At 33.5% G+C, this 27,795-nt stretch overlaps 1 protein-coding gene across 4 annotated transcripts in view; it reads right to left on the reverse strand.

Annotated features, from left to right (window-relative positions):
* LOC143248519 (TOX high mobility group box family member 3-like) overlaps positions 1 to 27,795 on the reverse strand; it is a 152,100-nt gene that overhangs the window by 29,107 nt on the left and 95,198 nt on the right. For 2 of the 4 annotated variants that reach the window (XM_076496956.1, XM_076496945.1), the window contains exon 2: positions 7,644 to 7,733. In XM_076496956.1, the coding sequence (XP_076353071.1) occupies positions 7,644 to 7,733 (90 nt within the window). Of the gene's footprint in view, positions 1 to 7,643; positions 7,734 to 20,902; positions 21,329 to 27,795 lie in introns of those variants that run through there. The other 2 variants (XM_076496965.1, XM_076496952.1) reach the window with 2 other exon arrangements.

Consider the following 27,795-nt stretch of genomic DNA (forward strand, 5'->3'; position numbering starts at 1 on the left):
AAAACTACAAACGTAGTAAAAAATATCACTACTTTACACAAGAATAAGATATCTTCGACTTTCGGTAAAAAACGATGGTGGGAGTTAAACTGAAATATAAGTCTCTAACCGACTGGTCAAAGAAACTTACTATACTGTCAATTAGAAAAAACTGTGGCCACCCGCCGCTCGTTTGTAACTGACCATACATAAAATTATAGGCAACCTTGTTCAAACCGACCGTTACAATTACCTGTGGTCATGATTCCAAGATGCATTGCAAAAACTGCCATATGAAAGCCAGAAACTCGTCTGAAAGCTGCTTATGTCATATGCAAATAAAGCAAAACTTTCGTCTTTGTCACGGTTAGTAGCGTACACGATCATCAATTATTAACTATTTTGTTTTTCTTTGTATATGATCGTGACAACCTTTGGTGGTGGTTAGTATACAGCATGGCAGCATACACACGATGTAGTACATAAGAAAACAGCAATAGGCATTTGACTCTGCTTTAGTGCTGAAAGTAGTGTAATAGAACAGGGAAAGTTATACAGATATGGGAAGGGCATCCACTGCACAACTGCTCAATATAGCCAATCTGCAATAATTTCACCTCTTTCAAAAACATTTATAACAAACCACTGTTTCCTATTTTGCCAAATTAGTTGGAAAAATATGACATCGAATTCAAACATCCTGCTTGGTCAGTACAATAACACTATGTAAAAAATTTTTTTAGTTTTTCTTGTTCCTGGGCAGAAAGTGTTATTTCCCAATTGCTTATGCCTAAAGTAAATGGAAAAGACCTATTTTTCTCTTTAAACTTTGCTTTTGTGACCTGGGAGCCTAAAACGAAAACATGATGGGACTCTATATTTGGAGTCTGAAACATGAAAGTGATTTACATTACAGTCGCAAATCTTGAAAAACTACTCACTTCTAAACATTTTTGTATAACTTTAGTATAAATACATGTAAATCTTGATTTATATGTTGTTGTATTCAGACCATATGTAAATTTCATTATCCAGGTCACAAAAGCAAAGTTTGAAAGAAATAATATCCATTGTCTGTACTTTTACAACATAAGCAATTAAGAAATAACACATACTATCCAGGAACAAAATTTGTGTTACATAGTGTAATCGGTTGTAAATCCGAGTGCACATTACTGGAAGCCATTCGATCACTGCATACGCTTCCATGAATGGCTTATAACAAAATAAGTGACTCTTCCCGCAACAGGCAGTCTCACTACCAAGCTGAGTCTTGAATATTATCGCGACGAAAAGTTAGTCAGTCAATAACAGACAACCAATCAGTTATGTAAATAAATTTTAGTTACAGAAACTTTCATCAATCACTGATCACAATTTGACGAGACTAACTTGGTTGGTATCTTAAATACCACCACTTACTCTTAAATACCAAGCAATATGTCTCATTTATACATCTATTTAACGTTACAAGTAATCACGTTTTTTTTTTCAAACCATTTGTTACTTTAAATGTTTTTTGCAACAAAATAATGTCCTAGTTGAGGTTTGATCAATATTGTTTTTTTAATTTTTGCGTCCGAGGATACAAAGTACTACGATTACCTTACTGTACAAGTTGCAGACGTAAAGTGATAAAAAATATCAGAATCTACTGTACCACAGATGACTGTCAAACTTTTCATTAATACAGTTGCTTAATTTACAAGTACAACTGTTCCTACTATGGTTTAATTAATAGTAGTAAAGGTAAAAGAAACAAACGAGTAAATAGAATTTTACGGGACATGAAAATCAAAGGGTTCGAAATGGCATTACGTCAGATCAACTAATCTGTATGCAGATTAGGAACAAATGCATCACTCACTAGAGCTGAATATCCACATTCCAATAACTTAAAAATCAGTCTTGCAGATTTAAGTACTAACATGACTACAAAGTAATTGGGATATATTTTGTTTTGTTTCAATGTTGACAATGTTCATCTAACAGTCAGTAATGTATTATTCAACAAAACAAAGTTTTAAAACAAACATTTATTCCTCAGTTTAAGTAACGATAAATCGAACTCTCCCAGTGTGATTGCTTAGGCTTGGAAGTAAACACGTCAGTAAGTGAATAGTTGATTTACAGATATTATGTGACTTGATTGTCAAAACAGTCAACCCCCAAGTTACCAGTAAAACAACCATTTATTTTTTTTCTCTTTTTCTAATAGTGTGAATCTAAAAGGAGAGTAATTTGATGAGTCATCAGCTGTGGGGTTGGCGAGAAGTGGGGGATAGAGATCGAGATTATGGAGTGAGTGTTTGTGCACGGTGTGTTTTAGCTTCTAGCTTCATCAATGGTGGCCATCCGATAGCTTTTAATACTTTTGTTTAGAAAAAGGCGATTTTACAGAATCGGTCAGATTTCTGTTAAAATCTTTCCTTCACTTTATCTCAAGTGTAGAGCTGCATTCCAGACTACTGTTTAATTATGGAGATAAAGTGGTTTTCTTGATTACAAAACACAGTAAGATCTCAAGAAAACTTCAGAAGCTTAGTATACTCACAGGGCCGAGCGCAGAAATTTAAATTTGACCTACCGTTAGTGAGGGGGCATGTTAAAAATCCATATACAAGTCATATCAACACAAACCATCACATGAATCAACAGTATTATACTCACTCAAATAACCTACTTTATTTTTTTTTTTTCGGGGGGGTGCTTACCTCGTCGTGCACGCCATTATATATGCAGAAAATTGTAATTCGAATTTCTAAATTATGAATGATATTTAGTTATATCGTCAATGGATAGAAATTACTCTTAAGACAGTAAACACATTAGCCCTTCATAACTACGGTAAACTGTTAGCAAAGATAAATACACGAACTGTATAGTAGAACGGTTGAACAAGGAAATACACAAAATAGTATGAATACAGCAAACAAAAATAATAATAATGCTCATAAATAAGAGAAAATAAAGAAACAGTGCTCTAAAATTATTTATAATATTTACATTCAAGGGTTAATGATCGTGAATTCAATCGAGTAGGTTTCTCTGATTGTACACTGCTGCACTAACCTGTGAACCTAATGTGGTTTGCAGAGTCGAACTGCAAAAACGATGTCTTAAAGGGTACAAGACTTTAGTCTTACTGTAATGATTTTAACTAGCAACAGAAAAGTTGAAAGTTTATGAATGTGACGCCAAGTTTAACGACATAAAAAGCAAACAAAAAAGTGTACTAGAAGAACTTTGGTTCAATATTAAATTAACAGAAACAGTCTTGAATATAATTAAATGTATGAACAAGTAAATCAATAACATAGGAAGAGGAAATTAAATTATTTGAAATGAAAGCTCGCACTACTTGTTTAATGCACACGTAGTATCGAATCAAAACTTGGAGACACTTTCTTAAACCAATTTTCATTTAGTTCATCTTATATGAACTACATTGACTGGTGCATTTTTTAATTTTGTCAATAATAACTATTTTTTTGTTGGTTTCATTACATATTATTAATTTTTAATATAATTATTTTCCAATTTTACTTATATCATTTAAATATTCTGCACTGTTGGTTTAATATATAAGTTTAAGACTAACCTAAATTTCCTGGTTTGACAAACCTCGTGAAATACTGCTGGGATTACGACCATGAACGTCTTTAACACAAGTATCGATGCGATAATCAATCACAATCAGCCCATTAGAGATTTTAGTTCCATGGTGAACTCATTTATAATTATACACATTCCTAACCAGTTTGCTAAATAGAATCGGCTTCAGTAATTTATATGTGATTTAATGATTTATACAGTTAACTTACTTTTGATCAGAAGTTTCAAAAAGAATGGTGTCAACATTAAATCTTACGTTTAGGATTAGAAGTTTCGAAATATAATTGTTTAATCCTGGAGTTACTAAATGTTCTTTTTACAGATATCGCTAACTACTGGATCAATATGTTGACCAATTTTATGTTTTTGCAATCACTTAAAATCTATCCACAAAATTAAGTGAAATCACTCATTTATAAGCAACATAGACACGTATCCCCAACTGTTATTAGTTACATAAAATAGACACGTATTCCCAAGTGTTATTAGTTACATAAAATAGACACGTATCCCCAACTGTTATTAGTTACATTAGCTGTAATGTTGACTATTATTTTGTTCAAGAACTTCCTACGACATACGTCACCTCAAGGGCCCTTTAACCAATAAAGTCATGAGCCTACTAGTAATCTCGTGCATGAATAATTTTGTAAAATATCTTTAAACATCATGTCCCAAAATTACATCGACTTAACACTTCCAAGTTCCTAGAAATAAATTACAATAGTTCAACGTTGTCTATAGACTGTTCAGAGTAACAGCCTACAGTTACCACTACTAACTGGAATGAATGGGTAATATTTTACGTTAATTATAAATCATAAGATTACGATATCTCAGCATAACATATTTTTTAGTTGGGAAAACACCCTAGTTTTTGATTTTTACTGCTTCTGCGTGTGCAGTTCAACATGTCTAATAAAGTAGTGCGTTATACTCACAAACAATACAAAATAAAACCCATTACTCAAGGCACGGACAACGTTGCTAGTGTTGCACTAATGGGCAATTCATACTTAGTACGGTACACTGAAAAGATGGTAAATATTCCGTGCACGAAAGGAATCCACAGAAATGGAGTAACAACCTTCAGAAGCAGTTTTATAAGTAATTTGGTGTTCCAGAATATAATCACGAGAAATAACCTACCTATACTATAAAGAAATCAAACATGTATAACACATCAAGATGAAATGAAAATTCCAAGCTCTTCTCGGGATCGTTTTTGTGTTGAAAAAATACTATAATGTCATATGCCATTAGTATATGATACTTAAAAATGAAATATACCCGGGTAACTGACTACCCACAGGGAATAATTTATTTTGTCCTTTGTTAAGTGAAGCGTTATCTCAAACACTCATTTTATGTTTGTTGTCTGAAAGTTCAGCATCAACAAATCACGTGATGGTGGTACAGATAACATCTTATAAACATTAATAAACTAGTTAATGTGATAACATGAACAAGAGAGAAACAGTGTGCACGGAAAAATAATGTTACTCAGATCGTTCCTTTGCCTGATCCAGTAATTTTATACACGTAGAAGAAATAAGATACTGCAACTCGATGAGATTCCAACAAGCAAAATTCAAATGTCTCAGTATTTTTAACTCAAAACTTTACAAATGTCTTCGAAACGAAAAAAAAAAAAAAGCAATATGTTTAGTTACGTGTTTTGTTGTACTTTATATTTGGTTCTGTGCCAGAAATCAGGCACATAAAGGGTTAAAAATGAAAAAAAAAGTTAAAACACATAAGTGTGTTTAACCACACCTTTCCACAGACATTAGGAAGACACGATTAAAAGAAAGAAAAAAAAACAGTTGTGAAAATGGAAAGCATGACGTGTAATAATTTAGGCAGAAGCGAACACGAAAGAAATTAGACCTCATCATTCTCACGTAACTTCGCGTACAGGTTTAGTACATCATTAAAACAAGTTAATTCATTTTTCACTGTTTTGTAAAAGGAAAGTTAAATAATCTTCTGAGTTAGCATTTGCCCATTAAACAAGTTGCTTACATTAGATATTATAAATTAGGTAGTTATATGAAATGTGTCATCAACAGTACCAAAATTATCTTGAAGTCATTTATTTTTACATAATGGTTATGTACGTTCCCCTAGTGATTATAATGTTTGTTTCTTACACAGATATCGTCATCGGTTTCTATTTAAGTTTCTACATCTATAACTTATATGAAAAAGAAAAAAACATCAACACAATGTTAGACTGAATGAAAATACGAAGTTCTGTTCGCTAATTTTAGAAACAGTACCTGACATTTTGCACATTCTTTAATTTTGTCAGTGATGTAAAGAAAAGATGTTAATTATACTGTATCTTACAAACGTAACACAACGTGAAACTGAAAAGCTATATAAACAAACACAGACTGTAAATGTTATTAATCTATTTTCGTGACTATATACAAACTGTCATGTGTTCTTTAGATCTGTTAGTTATTTAATGAAAATCTATCAATCATAATATATTTCCTTTATCACACACTACGCTTTGGAAAACAGCATTTAAAGCAAATTATAATATTAATAAACAAAGAAGGGTTTAAAGCATTTTAGAGCAGCTGGTATTAAAACGAACTATGATGCGGGGTTTTGTTGGGTTGCTATGGTTGCAGTGTATTAAATATTAACGAAAGTTTTTCAGAAAGCGAGACTTGTATGAAATTAAGCTCAAAGCTACACAATAAGCTTTCTTTACTATGCCAATCGCGGCTATCGTTTCTAGCGTTGTAACAATATTCGATAAATTAACAAGACTGCGTTTTGCTTTTGTTGTTGTTTTTTTCTCGTAAATCCCATCACATAAAATTATTTTACACATGTGTATACCTTCACTGGTGTGATATATATTACAGTTTAACACCATCTTTTGACAACTATATTATAAATAATATTGATACTGCTAAAAATCTGTTTAACTAAAGTTTTCAACTGGTTTCTGTTTATTATCAATTGGTAATGTACTGGCATTTTAATAAGTGTATACATGTATAGTTTGTTTCTTTTAGAAATAATAAGTTTCAATGAACAAAAACAAAAACTTTCCAAATAATATTAAAGTATGGAGCAGTTTCATTGGTTTATAAAACAATATTGGCTAGACTTAGAAAACTCTGGAATCTGCTTCAGAACAAGCCAGAACAATAGTTTTTTTTTCACAAATGGCGAACTAGTATAAAATCTAGAGCTTTTCTTCGCGTAATGTTTTGAACTTAAACTAAATTCCAGTGTAGTATAGTAAGTTAAACACAATGTTTCAAGCATGCTAAAAATTACAAGATAATGAAATACGGTTTTAACTAACAGTTGGGAAATATGCCACGCTATATTTATTAAGCCTGTATTTTACGCGAATCTATCAAATTTTGACCAAACGTATGTAGTCTGAAGTGGCTATTCGATGCTAAATGTCAGTCTCAAGATGTTTTTTTTTTTTATAGAATCAATTCCAAAATATTAACGTAAGTAAGATGGTTGTTGTGTGTGCGCGTGATGCATTCACTCTAAACAAGCGGTCATGAATTAATCTTGTGTTAGAGTTTCTTTAAAGTTGAAGGAATTCTCGTACTGTATAACTGTCTCCCTTCCTTACAAACACTTTAGTTTTCACAACATTAACAAACAAATACAAATCAGCATTGTAGTTATAGACCAGTGGTTTTCATTTCACTGATCGACAAAATGTTACTAACAAGGCACGTGTACCGATATGAGGATGTTAACCTATCGTGTTCTTTTCTAATTTAATTAACTTCATAACATTTTGAAGTGAAAGTAATGATTTCACTAACTACACAATGAACTACGATGAACATAACTTTCTGATACATTCATAACACGTGTAAATTATAAACTGCAAGAAAACAGGGCCCTTCATGACATTTCTCTTTTTCACTGGAGCTAATGGACGGAAAGCAACAGTGTTCCTTTGAATATTCGAAAACGTTTTCACCCGAAGAGACAATGACAAGCCATATTATACAATTAACATACATGGCGCTAAAAACACTATGGCCTACCTGGTCAACAGACACGAAGTTTGCGGTTGCTGCAGAGTTTTGATTGGAATCCTGTAGGTTCAGGGTCTGAAGATCAAAGTTGTTTGTTGCCTACAGAATTGCAAAGAAAATATAAAAATGAATAAGTGATATTTTATATCTTTTCTGACTAAATGGAAGATAAACATGAATTTTCATAACTATAACTGATATTCGTTTGAAAAAAAAAAAGATCTCTTCGCTTTTCACTGTACAAGTTTACAATGTTGATTTCAAACATATACTACTTTTATCATGCATGTCTGTGTAAATTAACATGATTTGACGTATAAATGACATGACCAATACTAGCTACACACACACACACAACAGCATTAGATAATTTGGCGAAGTAGCTGTTCTTTTTCTGGTCAGCAGTTATAAATTAGGAATAGCTAGGTCTGAACCTTGATCTAGGTATCAGTTAGGGAACCATTCAGACTGAAAATACCAACTATTAAGTAATATATGTTTATCGTAAAACAGTAATCGTTGACGAATAATTCATAACTTGTACTGAGTCATATTTCATTTTCATTTAGGTGCCTGTTCTATACGAGAATTTTAATGTAATGTTTATGCTTTGCTGCCTGTGGTTTAAAAAAAAATACATTATTTAAAACCAACGAGTGGATGTAACAATTCAATCTTTCAAGAGACGTTTTTCGTAACAAAACTCTCTTACACACGTATTAAATTATACAGAATATTAGACTAAGCTTAGCGACAAGTGACCAGACCTATCAAATCTCCCATTTGGGTTCCCCAAATTGCGGGAAAACAAAGCCTTCTATATTTATCTGATACTAAGAATGGCGTACAGCCATGACAATCGCCATGGTATTTAGGAAAGGTTACAGGTATGTACACATAAGCTAATATAAAAAAATAAAAATACAAAGTGTTTTAATTTACACAAAAATAGGACATGTAGTTATAACATAACCATATCTTTCACTGTGTGTGTTTAAATAGATCACTTGTTTCCGCATATTGTATTAAGCGTTCAAAATACTCACGAATATTTCGCCGTGAATAAACAACAATTACGATTATCACGGGTTTGTGGAGAAAACAAAAACAACTCGTTATTTGCTTGAGGAGAACAATCCTGAGATAGGTTTTTAAAACATATTCTCAACACAAACGAGCCGTTTTTGCATATATATTCGGGAATAATAGTTTTTAAAAAAGACGTTTAAAAAGGGAGTAGCGAACTAGAATAAATTAGTTCACATGAAAAACCTTACAACAGAGGCGCCAGTTCGAGCTCTATGTCACGGCGACAGACTGTTGACCGTGTGTTTACACTACCCAGACTAACATCTGTTGCTCTCCAGCCTGGGCCACCTGCTACAACGGAATGCTTTTCTACCCCTATACTCCTGGCCCCAGGCTTCAACAGCTCTCCTGTATGTTAGGACGGCTTCAATCCAAACACACGGTTATAAAAGAATTTAGCAATATTTTCCCACGTGTTGAACGTGAATGATTGTAAATTTTCAAAATTCGTAGTAGAAATGTAACGAATTTCTGAAGGTTTTTTTTCTTAATACTAAAAAATCTCATGAATGAAGGCGATAGAGAACAACTAACTTGTGACTGAACGTAATGTTTATCAGAGTCATAGTTAAAAAAAACTAGTCTAAAAGCTAAACATATTGTTAGATATCCACATCTGTTTAAGTTTAATGCGAGAGTCATGATTTATATAGTTCTATAGCGCAAGTGTTAAATGTGGTTACTTCACAAGAGATAGTTTATCGTAAGTTTGTTCATGAATCATATGTTGTGTAGTTCAACAGTTATAAATTAGTGACTGTTATCGCGTAATATTACTAAAACCTTTTAAATATTTTATCGTTGTTTTAACTGACTGTTAATGCATCATAATACTTCGTAGTGTGTGTGGAACATTCTAGAGAGCTGTCGGCGTATAAATGTGTCATTTAGTTCAAAACTAGACCTAGATTGCATAATCGCAAGTTTTCTCATAAAGAGCGTAAGTATCGATTTTTAAAGTAATATTATCACAGACTAACAGAGCAGAAAGAATAATTTGTTTTTTGAAGTTACGTTCTATAAATATACCAGCCTGTGGGGACTTTGACGGAAAAGAGAATTTAAGGCTTTGTATACAACTATCATAACCAACAGTGTAACATTTGTGTATGTGCTTAACTTATTTTAATATATTATTTTATTTATTTGTTTATTGTTATGAGTTATCGCCAACACGTCACAGACACTTTCTATACAGAATCCAGCCAATACATACATAACTGAAAACTGGCGAGCCACTCAGGATTGTAGGGATAAAAGGCGGTAAATGGTAGAAGTGTACATAAAAAACAAAAAACTGACAAATAAGCATATTTATGCATAGCTGTAGTGGTAGTGAACTACTGTAGATGTCACAACAACATTATATGAACATGTCAACTGACTTTAATAAGTGATTAGAGAAAGGTGAACGACGAGGGCTCAAAGATTGTGATTACAAGTTTGTTGACCAACAACAAACACTAGAGATGAGAGTGAACAGAGAAGAAAGGCTACATGCAGGACATAACCCTGAAATACAAACTGAGAAACAAGGAAAGGAGAGACAGAAAACAGAGAGAATAAAAGTCGAATTTAAGTCATCAAGCTCGCTCAACACAAAGACAGAGGACCCAAGAACCACAGTGGGATCAGACTAGCTGACCCAAGCTTCCTAAATTTCACGAACAGAAAATGATACGGATGCTTTCCTGGCACAAAGATGACTGAGCAATCAGTCTCAGTCACCCTCTTACAGGAAAAGGCCTACAAGTCAATACAGGCATGAGGTCAGAAGATGCCCTAGACTATTGACAAGTTAAAAGTGGCCCTACTATGGTAACAGTTCACGATTTAGTGCTCCACTGACATGTCACTTTTCCTAAAAGAGAGAGCACCGAAAGAAATGGACGAGATTATGTAGCTTACAGAACAGTATACGGAAGACCATAGAGAGAGTATATTGTCAAGAACAAGAATAACCATGTAACGTTGAAACCAGGCGTGGCTGGCCAGAAAAAGATGTCGCTGAAAGTGACAAAAAGTAAACAGACAAAAAAGAAGAAGAGGTGCTATTTTTATATAAAATGGGTCACATTCCAAGTAAGTCCAAGTCTTTCATTAATAAGTAAAAGCAAAAATAATAGCATAAAGTAACGGAAACTACCTACAAAAAATGGTGCTGGGAAAAAAGAAGCGCGCGCGCGAGCGCACACGCACACACAAGAGTGACTGTATCACCATGCAAGCTACTGCCAGAAGAAACAGAATTAAGACAATTCATTATATTCACCACAAGAAGGAAGTGCTATCACCAAAATTAAACAGTACACGATTGGTGATCAGCTTAAGTTAGTAAATGGTGAAACAGAGCTAGTAGTGACCAGATCATATGACAAATACTGAGAGGTGCCAAAAACCACAACAAACAAGTAGGCATGGGGTGCTACAGTAAGAACCAGTCAACTATCTCATGACCAGATGATTGGTTCGTACAGGACTGACAGGACAGTGACTATGCTTCCCATAAAAAGAATAAAGGTAGACATACCATATTACGTGGGATACTTTAAGGCCTTGCATTTGAATGATCTCATCTTTGATATAGTGACTGGCAATATACCAGGAAGTAGAGGTCTGGAGGAACTATACTGGTTAGGAATCGTAGTCAAAACAAGAGATCAAGAAAAGAAGAGCAAGCAAGATACCAAAACTCTGCTTGTTTCAAAAGGTGACAAGCATCACAAATGTAGGTCTTTGGAACTGAAGAATGCACAGAAGAAAGACCCTTCGCCGAAGAATCTTTGGGACAGTGCCCGGGAGAAAGTCGAGCTCAAGACAAAGGGGGAAAGGAGTGATGTAGTTGATCTATTAAGGCAGTTGTATTAGAGAAGATACACAGATCATAGTACTTATAGAATACCAAACTCAAATAATGAATTTGACTTGTGAGTCAATTGTGTGAGGATACCTAGGAATGACAAAGAGAGCAGACAGAATCACCAGCAACTTCCACTGGCTGGAGGCCATATTAAATGTGGCCAGATTCTGTAGACCACGTAATACCTGCCAAATGATAGTACTTAAAAGTAAAGTTGCCAAGACGTCACTGGATGAGATGCCTTTCATAAAAAAGCTATTCATTTGAGTAGTAGTAAACTTGATTAGACCTCTCACACCTGTAATGGACAATAACATTTGCTGCATGATAACAATAGTCGACTATACCACACGCTACCCAGAAGCCATAGCACTGTCAAAGATAGAGAGAAAGTAGCAAAAGCCCTTCTGGAAACGTTCTACAGAGTAGGTTTTCCAAAAGAAGTAATGAGTGACAGAGAGACTCAGTGTACTTTTATATGAAATGTGCAGACTTATCAGTACTTGGCAGCTTTTTACCATCCCATACAACCACAGATGAAATTTTCCTTCTTATAGTCAACAGAATCTTAAAGAAAACGCTGAAGATGTGCCAGGAGAGACCACATGACTGGGACAGGTACCCACAGAGAGTATTATTTGCTTATGGAGAAGTCCCAGAAACGAATACAGGATTTTCACCCTTCGAGTTATCGTACATAAAAACAGTAGGAATTCTGATGCAGATATTGAAGGAAATATGGACAGGAGAAGAAGAGTCATAAACGAATAGCACATAATACATACCACTGTGTGTTAAACATCAGAAACTGACTGAAGACTCATCTCGCTCCAGAAAGTTTGTATACAATTCCAGGTTGTCAAATGCACTTTAATAACAACAAGAAGGTCAAGGATTAACGTTTCAAGTTCGGACAGAAATATTTAGTTTTGATATCCACAGACAACAACAAACTCATCCTGCATTAAAAAGGACATTTTGAAGTAGAGGAAGTATTTAACAGAATGGATTACACGGTGGAGGTGGATGGGAGATTAATAATCTGCACACCAATTTGTTGAAGAGGTACTTTGAGAGGGATAAAGACCTTAGAGGTGTAGCTATTGAGGCACAGATTTAAATTGTAGGTGTGGACTTGATAGTTGCAGAACCAGGATATGGTGACTTTGTCATAGAAGTTGAAGACCTATTAGATACAAGACCATTGGGTAGAGATGAAATGTAAAAAGACGTCAATATCACTGAAGAACTAAATGATAAGTAGAAGAAAGAGCAAGATAATTTACTGTGCCGGTATTAAGATATTTTCACAGATAGACCAGATATGACAGGTCTTGTTCAACATAAAATAGAGATCACGACCAGGGATCCAGTTAAAATGAATCTCTGCCAGATGCCTATTCAATAAGAAACCCGATCACACAGAAAGTTGAGGTAATGTTAGAAATTGGAATTCAGCCTGCTGCTTACCAGTGAAAATCGTGAAGAAGGATGGCTCAAGCTGCTTCTATATAATTTCCAAAAGCTGAACCTCGTGACGAAGTTCGACTCCAAGCCTATGTACAACCAACAGGCTATCACGGCAAAATTAGACTGGGCCACGTTCTTTATCAAGATCGACCTCAGTAAATGTTATTGGTAGATCCAGAAGGAAACAGCGCCTAAAAGAGCCTTTGTGAGACAGATGGATGTTACTAATTCAAAGGGATGCCATTTGAGCTTGTCAATTTAGCAATGAAATTCCACTGAATGATGAGAAAGATGCTGTACAAAAACTATCAACATTGAGCATTATATGGATGATATTTTGACCCACAAAATCAAATGGAAAGACTACCTGAAAAATTCGGAAAGTTGTTTAACCAAGTGAAGGCAACACGTCTGACCATCAGACCATCTAAATACTGCATACGCTATTCTGTGTTGGACTTTGTTAAATACAAGGTAGATGACTGACAGTGGAAGAGGAGAAGCTAATTCACATAAAACATGCACCAGCTTCAACGACCAAGCAACAAGTATCTCTTATCTGAGATTAGTAGAATACTATAAGCAGTTCATCCCAAACTACGATGAACTTTCTGCATCACTATTTAACCTGATCAAGAAAGTTCAACCCAACAAGGTGAAGTGAGAACAACCAAGGCTGATGGCATTCTAGTAGTTCAAGAATATGTAAAAAGCTGACCAATCCTTAAAATGCCAGACTTCAACAAACTGTTCATCATTTAGGCTGATACATGAGACATTGAAAATGGAGTACGAACATGTTTCCAGTAACGTACGTCAGTAAAAAGCTGTTGAGTAGTGAGAAGAACCACTCCATGACTGAACGATAGCATCTGGACATCTGGAAATTCATTACCTCTAGGGGCAGTATTTTATCATCTAGATGAACCATCAGCCCCTTGCATCCAGATGTGCGAAATCAAGGATCAACGAGGTGGGTTTTGCACTTTTAGGAGGACTGCACTCTGTATAAGTAGATTTGAAGATGGGCTTTTGTTAGATTTCAAGACTATTTCAGTTTAATAAGAGTCATAATTTAGATACCTAGACAGCGCTAGTATTAAATTTAGTGATTTTAAGAGTGACAGTTTATCACAAGTTTGTGTATGGATCATAGTTGTATAGTTCAAAATTTTATTTTTTTTTTTTATTTTCGCACAAAGCTACACAAGAGCTATCTGCGCTAGCCGTCCTTCATTTAGCAGTGTAAGACTAGAGGGAAGGCAGCTAGTCATCACCACCAACCGCCAACTCTTGGGCTACTCTTTTACCAACGAATAGTGGGTTTGACTGTCGCATATACCGCTCCCATGGCTGAAAGGGTAAGCATATTTGGCGTGATGGGGAGTCAAGCTCGCGTCCCACACATTGTAAGTCGAGCGCACAAATCACCTGGCCATGCTCGGCCTTCAACAGTTATGAACTAGCCAATGTTTTATTATTGAGTCATACTACTAACATCTTCTGGTTTTCTCTTGTTAATCGATATCATTGCATCATAATACATCATAGTGTGTGAAAGATTCTAAACCTTTGTGGGACTAAAAATACGTGTTCAAAATGTAGTTAGAGTTAGTTAGATACATCAATATGTGTAGAATGCGTGATTATTTGTTCATAAACAACATACAGTGAGAATTTGGGAACCTTTAAAATGAAACGGTCACAGACTGGATTGTAATAACAGGATAGAGAATAATTTGCTTTGTCAATTTCTGTTCTAAAATAACTGAACCAGATTATGTGGAATCGAACATAAAATAGACAATAGATACAACTGTGATAACCAACAGTGTAACAAACATTTGCACATACGCTTGACTTCTTTAATATATTATTTTAAAACAAGTGGACTGTGTGCTGTTTGTTTATTGTTTAAATTTATCGTTAAATCAGATACACTATAAAAAATCTACGGCCCATAAATGCACAGAAAACCTAACACGTATTCCAAAATAATATTCAATAACAGGTTCCGAGAAAATTTAAAACAAAGTTGTTCATAAGCTATATAAATAACACACTTTTCTGGGTAAAAACTTTAAAACGTATTGCATACATAAATTAGCTCTGAACGTTCGATGCCACGAATAACTATCGGAACGACTCCTTTTCTTCTGTGAAACCGAGTAGATTCTAATTTTACTTACAAAACTCAATAGGTGGTTCACTATAATTGACTTTGTGACCTTTTTCAGGAGTATAAATAAATTATTCTAGTTATATGCATGTTAATACATTCCTTTGGAGATTGTCCACTATTTTGTGTCATGCGAGGTCTAATCTAATACTGGACACCCTTCATCTACATACAGAATTATGAAGAACAAAAAGATTACAGCTGATAGTGGCAATCAAGAACATCGTTGACTGAAATTAAATATAACACGATACTCATAAGTCTCATGAACATCTGGCAAATACCACCATTGAACACAACTTAATAAAAGACAAAAAACGACTGTTGATCTGTCTTGGATACACACTGATGTTTATACTTCAAATTATCAAGATCAATGATTCAGCGAAATATTTATTTGATTAAACTGTTAGTTTTATGATCGCTGTTTGTTATTTTACATACTGAAAAGAACAATTTGTTAAAACTAAAGACAAACAATGCCCGAGCTACAGTTTTCACGAATTCCTAAAGGTTTCTGTAATAAGAGTTCCAGTAACTCCATAAACACCCTACGTCTAATAAAGGTCAATCAGGAGTTTGTATTGTTTATTTGTTTGGAAATTTCGCACAAAGCTACTCGAGGGCTATCTGTGCTAGCCGTCCCTAATTTAGCAGTGTAAGACTAGAGGGAAGGCAGCTAGTCATCACCACCCACCGCAGGAGTTTGTAAATGACAGTTGAAACATTCAAAACCTAAGTCTATCGATAAATGTTTAAAATTAATTAGTTCAGTTCTTCAAAGCTTAGCAACTAATAAACTTGACCATGGTTTAAGAACGAGAATAATCCAGTCCCGCTACTCAAGAAGGATAATTAATAACTGAATTACAGTCCAGTTGTCTACAATATAATAGCTTCGATCAAGATGCAAAGTGACACTCGGGCAATGAAAAAAAGAAGAAGAAAGACCGGTTCGGGATGAGTAACTTAAAACTCAATAGTTATCCTAATACCCCTTCCGACCTATAACGTATACGTGATAGTAGCTGAAAGCATTTTAAACTGGCTTTGTCCATTCTAATGTGTGTTTCTGTTTACAACATCTGGATAAACACTGCTGTCACGAAATCTATTTATTCTCGGCATTTTCTAAAGTAGTATTACTTTTGGTTAATTGAAATTAAGTACGAAGCTTCACAATAGATTATTACTTTTGGGCCCCCCTTTACATGACCTACATACTAATAGATAATACATTCGAGTAGTAAAAAGAATGAAGTCCCATAGTGCACTGACGCGTAACAAGATAACCTAAAAATACCCAAACACATTTAAATTCAGTGGTCTATAATTGTAACACAAGTTCAACAACAATTTAATGAACTTAATGTTAATTGCTCATCCAACTTCACGAGTTGTTGCTGTCAGTCAACCTATGATCTAACAAAAACTGTAGGACCGTATATAAACCAAATATTTAAAAAGAAAGCCCTGACTAAAATACTGCACTTAAAATATTCTGTTATAAATTTTATCTGCGATACTTTCCCTTTGTGTTTCCTCTGTCTGCCTGCGTTTTCATACGTTCGTTGCCGACTTTTGAATTCTGAAATAGTCGAGTGTTAGCTAAGTTTTTTTTAATTTAACCTTTGGATTACAAAAGTATAAGCCCTCCAGTGGTACAGCGGTATGTCTGCGGACTTACAATACTAGAAACAAGGTTTCGATAACCGTGGTTGGCAGAGCCACAGATAGTCATTTGTGCGTATTTATGCAAATGATATTTCGAAAGTCACATTAAGGGACGAGATAGCTAAGCTATGTTCTTCTGAAAGTTAAACACTTCAACTACAACAAAAGAAGCGAGTGGTTTTTCAGACGACCTGTATTTCAACCATTCATCAGGTTTATTCACATCATAAGAAAATTCGTGCATACCCAAGTCGATAGAACTGGATAACTAGAAATGGTGTATTAAATGCTTGACCCAACACATACAAGGTCATATGGGTCAAAATGACCGTTTTCTAATCATCCATCTAATCAACAATATTGAAAAAAAAATCAGTTTTTGTATCGTCTTTATCCACTTTGACACACTGCGAAACATAAAACAATTGACTTAAGTACGGTCCTAGAGGCAGACCATTGTTTTTCCAGCTCCCTAATGCGTATAGCAAGATACCACAGATAGAGCCATGCAGCAGAGCCACCGATTATTATTATTAATAGTATGTGACTATAATATTTGACTTAATATGCTATGTCTTTAACAAACTGTCAAACAAATTACGTCATGACTAGGTGGAAATTTTCCTTTAATATTTCATGTAGTACATCGAAAGCACTAATTATTGAGATAGAAAACGTACAATATGCGAATAACATACTTAAGAGCTTATAATAATTATAACAAATTGCTCTTCAAGGCTAATTCTATTTTCCCGAAAACTTGATGGCGATTCACTACACAATTAAGCTTATCTCACTCAGTACTACATTTCCTATGAAAACAAAAAAGATACAAGTGTTTCTTTCGCACAAACAATAAATCTCTGTGTAGAATACTTTTCTAGTAAGTCACCAACAAAAAAAATTAATTATTTATGTATAGGTAGCACTATCTAGTTGTTAAGAAATTATTTTATTACCTTATATATAGTTGCTGTTTTCCCTACTGCAAATATTTGTACCTTTTTCTAAACAAGTAATAAAAAAACATTTTGTAAATGTAAAATGATGTAAGGATAAGAGTGCAAAACATGATGCAAACAAGAATACAGGGACGTTACAGTTATACCTAAACCACCATCCCTACATGACTTCAACTAAAAAGAAATTGTAAAATGTACGATTACAAAATGGTTGCGAGGTCGGTCCAGTTGACCGACCTCGTAGCGAAAATATGTAGTAATTAAAACATGTTTTCACAACTTGAATTTCGTTGTACTTATATCCTAGATTCCTAGTTACACTACACTGATGACAAACGTGACATGATCATCATGTTATTCCTGATCAACAGTCAGGAATATGTAACTTTCAACTGCTGTAACATTAAAGTCTTAAGAATGCATTTTACAATGTACAGTTAAACATGAATATTGAAAAACATATAGGAATGATCTATATACAGCTGTATCATCCCTGTATTCTTGTTTGCACTCTTTTGTCACTGCAATTTAAATCTCTATATCATTTTACATTTATAAATGCTTTTTATTACTTGTTTTGTGACGTTTTCCTCCTCATTGCAAGTCAGTGCATTCTAAGAATGTGTGTAATAAAATCTAAAATTATGTGTATTGATTTTTGTTTATTCCAACACTTCATATATAATGTAGGAATCGACTCCCTAAAATACCGACTGTATTGTGTACAAAGCACCGAGTATTCTTCATGTTACAATCGTCTAATATTCATCTATTATTGACCAATAATTCTTGTTTCACATTGTATATCAGTTTTCTGAAAGAACACCTTATATTTATAAGAAAGTTAATTTTAAGGGCTAACGATGACATAACTATTGTGATTTTTTTAATTACTACAAAGTGATGAGATCGTGCAATGGTAACACAGTGTGAATTTAGGTTTAAACTGATGGTAGTTATGAAGCAGTTTTAGAGATAGTTATACTGAAACAAGAAAAATGAACAACTTGGTAGGTTGGTCACTTTCTAGTTTGGTATCTTAGTGACGATTTCTTGGCTTGTTTTTCGACTAATTGGATAGAGAAACAAATGAAAGTGAATGGAAGTCATTTTTAAAGTAAAACTATCATCGTTGATTTTTTAGCGAGCATATCTGTATTATGCCTAGTGAACACCTTGGCCATCACTACATATAGAATCTAAATAAAAAAAACTATGATAATACTTATATTAGTTTAAAATACCGGACAAGTTCAGAATAAAACTGAAATTATGAATATTGATTTGACGTAATAACATTCATATTTCTCTTTCTCTCTGTATACATTATACACACATATACATTAAATGAACTGAACACAAAATTATTTGGTAAGAAGGAAACAAGGTAAAAAATAACATCATAAAACTTAACTTGTTCTTTTACTCACGTTGTTTCTTACATACATATTATTAGTTCAATAAATGAACGTGAGATGAAAACATAGATAAGATGCTTTCAGAATATATCACTTCCCTCCATCCACCCAGAAAAAATAACATATTGAAGAGCTAATGTTTTTCTTGTGAAAATAACAGACTATAGCAAGAAGAGTAAAAACAAACTTAATTTCGAAGAACTAAATATTTCTGTGCCTTTTAATATTGCATATTTTCCAAATCTACATTCCCTTTGCAAGAGCTGCAACTTTCTATTTTAATTTTTCACTATTTGTTTGCAGAGTGCCAGACTGACGTACTTGAATTTAGTTCAGGACCAAACTAAATTCAGTCTTACACTAAGATACATATTGTGTGACCTTGACACTTTTTACATTTAGTTCCTTGTTTGTTTTCTGAATTTCGCGCAGAGCAACACGAAGGCTATCTGTGCTAGACGTCCCTAATTTAGCAGTGTAAGGCAGCTAGCCATCACTACCGCAAACTCTTGAGTTACTCTTACCAACAAATAATGGATTGATCGTAACATTATAACGCCTCCTTGGCTGAAAGGATAAGTATGTCTGGTGTGATGAGGATTCGAATTTGCTACCGTCAGATTACGAGTTGAACGCCCTAACCACCTGGCCATGCTGAGCCATTTCGTTCCTACTACGCATGCTTGAAAGATCTACAATAATTGTATTTCTTATTAAAGAATAATAATCTTACCAACATTGGTATAACGCTGTACTGTTTCTGTTATAATGCATTTCTTAACATCAACATGATATGGCATAAACACTTGTAGCTTAGTGAATGGTTAGTGGCAGTGAGAATGTGAAGGTAAAATGTATATAAGAATTAGGCTCACTAAACACATGAAACTATAACTTCTAAGTTGTAAGAAAGAGAATCCACATCTTTAAAATAAATCTTTCGAAAATACAGCAGAGAAATGTTCCCATTATTTACAATATTAAACCAACCCTCCTTAGAAGTGTTCAGTATTTGGTTTCATTCAAAAATTATGAAAGCGTTTCATACTTTTCCTTCAATTTATCTTATGAACATGTCAAATATATCCCTCTCTCCCTCCCTCCACAAAAAGAATAACACAGAAAATAGCAGTTATCACTTTTTTTTTAAAAGCTCCTTTCTAGATCGAAAATATGGCATTTTGGAACTTGGAAGAAATACTGACATTATTGGCGAAATATACACGATTTATTTAACAAAATATAATGACAGATAGCAATAAGATCACTTATTATGCAAATTAGAAAAAAAAGATTACGTTAAATTTCATATATAAATTAGTCTAATTTATTGATTAGGCGTTAGTAAATTTACTTACAATTGTTAATACTATATTTATTCGGGGGTTCGATTTCAAAACAATTACATTTATCTATTCAAATTCTAAGCTCAGTATTTGTTAAGAAATTAAACGCTACGTCACTGGTTCTGAGTTTAAAGACTTGTTATTATTTGCATACCTGCTTGTTCATGTAATTTGTAAAGTTGTAACCTGTAGTTAGAAGGTTATAGTTATACACAAAAACATAATTAAAAACATTTTTCTGCCAACTCATTTTGCGTTTCAAAATCTCACCTCTAGTATCATTGCTGACCAAGTGCTGCTATATCACGCACGTTGAATATATTATTGCCTAATTACAAGAAGTAAAACTTTATCAAATCCAAAGCCTTTGTTTTGGGCAATTTCAATCTAGCGTTTTCGAATTGCTCCTCATTAACGTATGTATAAACAAGAAGCACTCAGTTGATCGGTTATAACGCACGTAAACACTTGATTGTTTCTTCTCTGCTAGTAGCCTACTATCACTGTATTGTTGCTACACACACATTGGACAACCCGATACACTAGTTAACTTGAGAACACCGATTAAACAAACATCCGTTCGCACAAGCCAACACTCACTCACTAACTGGAAAGGACGAGCTGCAACATGCGCTGAGGTGAGAAACTCGAAGCCTGAAGCAAGTACTTCCACCTCACCCGTCCCCTCAGTCCCTTACAATGGACGATTCCACCTATGAAAAGGGTGGGCTTAAACAGAGTGCTGTTACGTGGTTCTAACTACCAACAACATTAAAAATACGCTATTTATATACACAGTTCTTCTGTTGCTATATGGTTTTATAGTTTGTGAGTAAGTTTATTTACTGTTTCTTCATAGTTATCATAACTTAAATCAGCTTGAACCATAAGGTAGTAAGCCTCGCATACAACACGATTTGTTTGTTTCCTTCCATTGCTCTGGGAAGTACCTCTGTTTTGTAACTTTGTCCACCGTTCGTAAATATGCGTTAAACTTCGAAGTTAGGAAGGAGCTAGCTCTCTTTCTTCAACCCACTCTGTTAATCTCAGTTTATTACGTTTCAAACGAGCAATTTACAATACATTCAAATATTAGTTGTATATTCTAGAGACAGCTAATGTGGGTATTACAACTTTAACAAATAAATTGTCTTTATTAACCTAAAGACGAAACATTGTTCTGTACTTTATTTCAATAAACGTTTTAAAACACATACCAGCAGTTTTTAGAATACATTTTTACTTCAAGTTTCTCGTCATCATGAAATACTGCTTCTGCAAATGTACGTGGTTAAAGAACTAGTAACATCCAATCTTTATATTTCCTCTTTTGTCGCCTGTTGTGGTTTCAGCAATTCTCTGTGTATACGGTTATGCACTTTCAATTCTGGTGAAACTAGTGTCAAAACTACTTCAAGTTGTCAAATGACTGTACCTGTAATACAAATGCTTAAAGTGAGGAAGTTTAAGAGTTTATTTCGAGACTGGAGTAAGTTCCTACTTGTTTTTCTATCATTAACGTAATCAGAAAACGGTAAGGTTATTCACCTCAACCGCAGAACATCCAACCACTTGTGTTTATTCTTAATGTAACAGGAATAAACGTGACAAGGGACTTGAAGTACGGGTTTCTTTTTTTCTGAAATTATCGATTTTAACTTTTACAACAATAACTTTATTTAATTACAATAGTTTGATGTTTGTTTGCCACGAAGTCTTGATTTCTTTGCCATGAATGCTTGAATATACAAGTGGTATGTCGAACATTTGGGCCTTTCACTTTAAACATATGTTCTGTATGTTATATGTCACATATATATATAACAGCCCTAAGTAACATCTATAAATAACTATGATAAACAGCCTAGAATAAGTAAAATAAAAACGTACTAGTCTAGTTCGTAAAACAGAACAGAAAATAAAAACACGTTACAATTAAACTCCATGTTTAGTAGTCCAATTGTTTAAAGATGAAGACTGGATCTATCCAAATATGTTTGCCATATTTTTCTGGAATAAAGGGTTCTTCATAATAATGGCACTAATAAAAACTGCACCAGTAATTATATAAAGTAGGGCGGACAACATGTTTACTAAGCCTATGTAGAAATAATGAACCACAGAACTTTTCTGATATTTTTAACTGAACGTTTTCCCCAGTTTTGTATTATCACTGGTGCCATGCTTTCACTGGAATCTTGCATAACAATGGTTGAATAGATATGTTTTTTTTATTTAAACATAATCTTAAATGATGATTAAACAAATAAGTCGAGTAGATTTGGCTAAAATTAGATTTAAGCGATGAGAAAGTTGGAAGTAGTACAGATTATATCTAATGCTCTTTTTCTTTTACTAACGTTAAATGTATTTTATACGACTGGAGAGTTCAGATTTTTTCTCACCTATAAAATGGGCCAAAGACTTTACCTCTCACGTTCTACGAAGTTACTGTTGTATATAAATAACACCAAACACAAAACATCATAAGGATTTTCCAATATCAGATCTTTACCCCACATGCGCTTGGCTAAGAATTCACAGTCCTAACCGATATAATAAGCCGAAACATTTTAAAATATATAGCTTTACAATATATTAATATTAAATGCATTATTCATACACGGTACTTTAACATTTTGCCAATATCTATACTAATAAAACAGCATGTGTGTGTCAGTCAGTCAACGCAATAACTCCAAAAGGAAAGACCCTAGAGACCTGAAACTTTGTATAGATACTGAGGAAATTTTGAGAGTGTGGATCTGGTATTATTTTTCCAAAAAAAAAAAAAAAAAGTTGGCCAATTTTCTGGCCTATAATATTGCCCTATAGCCTCTAGATTTTAAATCGGCATTAATGACAGGCCCTAATAAATGTTTAAGACTCATAACATATATAAATTAATATATGGGATAATACACGAATTTTTATCTACTTTTATTTGCATCTTTTTGGCCCTCTCATCCAGGCTGTCATTGGGCAACAATGTACTGAGGGATAAAAGTTTAATATAGGTATCCAGGCAACAGTCGTAACATTAACTGACATCTCGTATTCATATCAACACATACATAGAATTATGATGATATACAATAAATAATAAATCAATTGCTTCGATATAATAAATATAAGGAAAATAAAATTTCAGGTATTATGTAAAAAAGAAATTAAGGAATTTTACATACTTTAATTAATAAATTGTAAAATTACAGGTTTACTTTTATATTAGACCCATATAGATACTATGTTTATGTAAGTTAATAAATATTGTCATTGATTTTAAGTTACAAAGTAAGTTGGGTAGTTTGGCTGAATGAGAAAGAGGATGATTACACTTATTAAATAGAGGGAGTAACAAGAGTTTAGGTTTTATTCTGTACAACGTTTTCAAAGTAAACTACACATAAAAGTGTAAGAGTTGATGTTATCATTTACGCCAATAATGTAAACCAGTAACAAATTTGTAACAACAGATTAAAAATAAAAACACGCATAAAGATGATAGATTCATATTATTAGCGGAAATGATTATTTAAATATTTGTCGTACTAATTTCGTATTCATAGAATGCTTGAAAACACTATGCCTTTTTTTCAGTATTAATACCTATATGTATTTAACATGTATTGTTACATGCAAATCGAAGTCAATCCTAGGTAAGGACGGCTAGTTATTTATAAATCCAGGAAGCTACTCTCAGTATTTATACAGTAAATAAAAAAAAATGATACGGATAAAAAAAAGGCAAGTGATTTGACGTCACATACTTTAGAAGGAAATTCATGAAATGATGAAATGAAGATATTATTACGTAACGTCTGTCCGTGCAATAAAAACTCGTCGCCAATAACAACCTGTAATCACATGTGTCTTGAACACACAAAAGCAAACTCAAAATAAACCACTGTAGCCTTCAATATTGTTCTCAAGTATTTACTTGCCTAATTTCTCAGGTTTAACTGAACCAAAAAGGTTACAAGTTCATGTGTCTTTTATAAATTCCCTCCAAGTCAACCGTCCACCCCTCGCGCTCCAAACACCATATGGCGGGCTAAATTGGGTTCAACAAAAAAAAATTCCCAGTACTTTTCAAGTACAGATTATTTTTTAACATCGAGATTTATATGAAAAGAACTGAATAAATTCATTCTTTCTAACGAAAAACAACAACAAAAACTACTGAGAGATTAAGAGAAAAAGGATGGATGAAGATACTAAAGAATAATTTCCTATTTTATGTCAGTATGTTGATGTTTATCTATTAAAACTTCTCACTGGTGAAAATGGTTACATCATAAAAATGTTTATATCTAATAAACATTCACTGCAGTATTTGACCGATCAACATTCTGGAATAAAACGGACATGCTTAAAATTGTACTAATTGCTAAGATTTTGCTAAGTATTGTTGATTATAGTATATCAGTGATAAATTACAATAATACGTAAGTATGAGGAGTTGATTTACGCAGTACTGAAATTTAACCTGACTCCTCAGACGAATGTGTCTAGAAACAGACAACTAATATCTACTCTTCTGAAAACAGTCATCTCATAATTACACGTCTAAATGAATTATGCAGTTGATTAAGTAATATTTAACTGCGAAGAGCTGATATACATGAATTTTTCAGTTTAATTTAATTTGAGTGTTAGATTTAGTTATTTCGGAAGAGATAGTTTATTGCATATTTGTTTACGTAACTACTTATGAAACATAAATACGTAAAACTTGGCAGGACTACGCTGCTAGAAACTGACCGACCACTCATAACTACGCGTCTAGAAATTGACAACTCAGAACAACATATCTAAATCGAATAAATTAGAATTGTAGTCTAAAAACTAACGACTTGGAACTAAATGTCTAGAAACGAACTCTTAAAAGTATAAATTTCGCGTGTAAAGGCATAACACAGAATCTTTGTTCGATCCGTTTATACATAAAAAATTAAATCCCAAACAACACTTAAGAAACTAAACACCACTTCATCAATATATATTATTTATTAATATCTACAAAATCAGATTCATTATTCATAACTGATAATATCAAGTCCAAAGTTTATACAAAGTTGTAAGTTTGTTTGTAAACAATACATATATTACTTAAAAGCTCCGATCTAAGTTGGAACCAGATACTTGTCTGTAGGCTTAACTTAGCAATTACTGACTGTTAAATACTTACTATGGCTAAAACCAAATTGGGAGACTTTTGGTAAACCTAATCTACAACTATCGTTATGTAAAGATTTTAAAATCCACCAACACATATTTTTAGTGTGTTCTTTATACAATTCCAGTTCATTGCCACAATGTTTCTGATTACTGGAACAATGTTTGACTATGTAAAAAACAAACAAAAATATAGGACAATTTTTCTGATTAAAATGCTATGAATATTAAACATTCAAAAACATTTTGTTTTGAATTTTAGAAGACAAAATACTATAAAGTGATTTATTACGAAATCTAAATGCACAGAACTGAACTGAGCAACCCGGAAATTAGTGTAGAAGGAAGTTTTTAAATGTCTATGTAGCTAATTTCTCAGATTAACGGAGTATGTTCTTGTTAATTCCAGATCACGCATGCAACAAAAACACACGACGCGTTTGCTGTAAATCAACATAGTCTGTGGAGTGTAAAAATAAACGTGTCAATTCATCCAGATGTTGTGCACCAAAAGTTACTAGGGGCTGTACAGACAGACATGTATATGGACAGATAGAGGACTTTCAATGATAGTATTAGCTATAAATGGAAACAATTAATTACACGAAATGTGGCAAACAATTTTATATTTTCAGTGTTGTAACATCGCAAGCTGTCAGTAAGTTATCCTGGAATAAAAAAAATTACAGCAATTTTCTAGCGACTGCAAAACATTAAAACTTCATAGACTTACTTTTACAGACGAGAGTATAATTACACAAGTCGCACTTCCTCAATATTTCCAACCCAGTGAGGACTTAAAACTTTAAATTTAGAGTTTGGTCTTTGCAGTGAGTCAAGCACCAATATTCCATTGTGCTGCTTTATGTTTATTAATAAATATACAAGAATTTTTTATCTTGCTTAGTGGTTGTTTTATCTGTATATAACTAAACTTATTTGATATTACATTTGTCCTTAAATCGTGCTTATATGGCTTATATTAGTTACATATACTACAAAGTATTTCCTTTGTTTACACCGCAGTAATGCCAATTGTACTTTCTCAGTGTTTCTCTAATTTTTCAGTTATGTTTGTACCAACTTTAACAGCTAAACATTCTCAATATTTCACTCTTCTTTTTCTCACGTAATTTTTGTATCAAACGTATCATCTTCACGTCCCAAATATTTCATTTTTTACAAAGTGCTTTAATATTCTGAAGCACAACTAATTTTCACCACTAGAATTTTTGTTTGTTTGGAATTAAGCACAAAACTACACAATGAGCCATCTGTGCTCTGCTCACCACGGGTACCGAAACCCAGTTTCTAGCGGTATGAGTTCGCAGACATGCCGCTGTGCCACTTGGATGGCACAATGAATAAATAACACAGGTCCACAGAATAACGGGAGGTTTTAAAACATATCTACTCTGAAGTAATTAAGAATTTTGTGTCTACTTGTGTTCGTGAGAGAAAGAAACTATACACATGTATGAAACATACAATGGAAAAAAATCATTATTGAAGAAAGGTAAAGGAATGCGTGTATCAATTATGATGGAAGAAGTTGAGGTTAAGAATATTATTGTTCCAAATCTGAGAAAATTCACCTAATATAATGCCGTATTTTCCTTCATGATGTAAGGAAAACAATTACATTAAAAAAAATCAGTCAAAGACAAAAGTACGAAACTCAATAAAAGTTTGTTCCTGATGAAGAAATGTCCACCTTTACAAAAGGTTCAGGTTATAAGGTTTAGTATTAATGTCATACTTTCGTAGGGAAAGTTGCTTTATCACGTGACTATTGGTTTTCCCACTAGAAAATAAGAGATTTTGTGGCCTTTAGATATCAATTGACGGGACAAAAGAAAAAGTCGCTGTTTCCACCTTCACATAATTTGATTAACCTTCAAAAACCTGTCTCAGAGAAGGCAAAGGTGAATGATACAGTACAATGGGTAGCTACAGCGAAACGACATTAACGAGTTTCTAGACCA

Source organism: Tachypleus tridentatus, chromosome 1 (genome assembly GCF_004210375.1).
Source record: "Tachypleus tridentatus isolate NWPU-2018 chromosome 1, ASM421037v1, whole genome shotgun sequence".
NCBI lineage: Eukaryota > Metazoa > Arthropoda > Merostomata > Xiphosura > Limulidae > Tachypleus > Tachypleus tridentatus.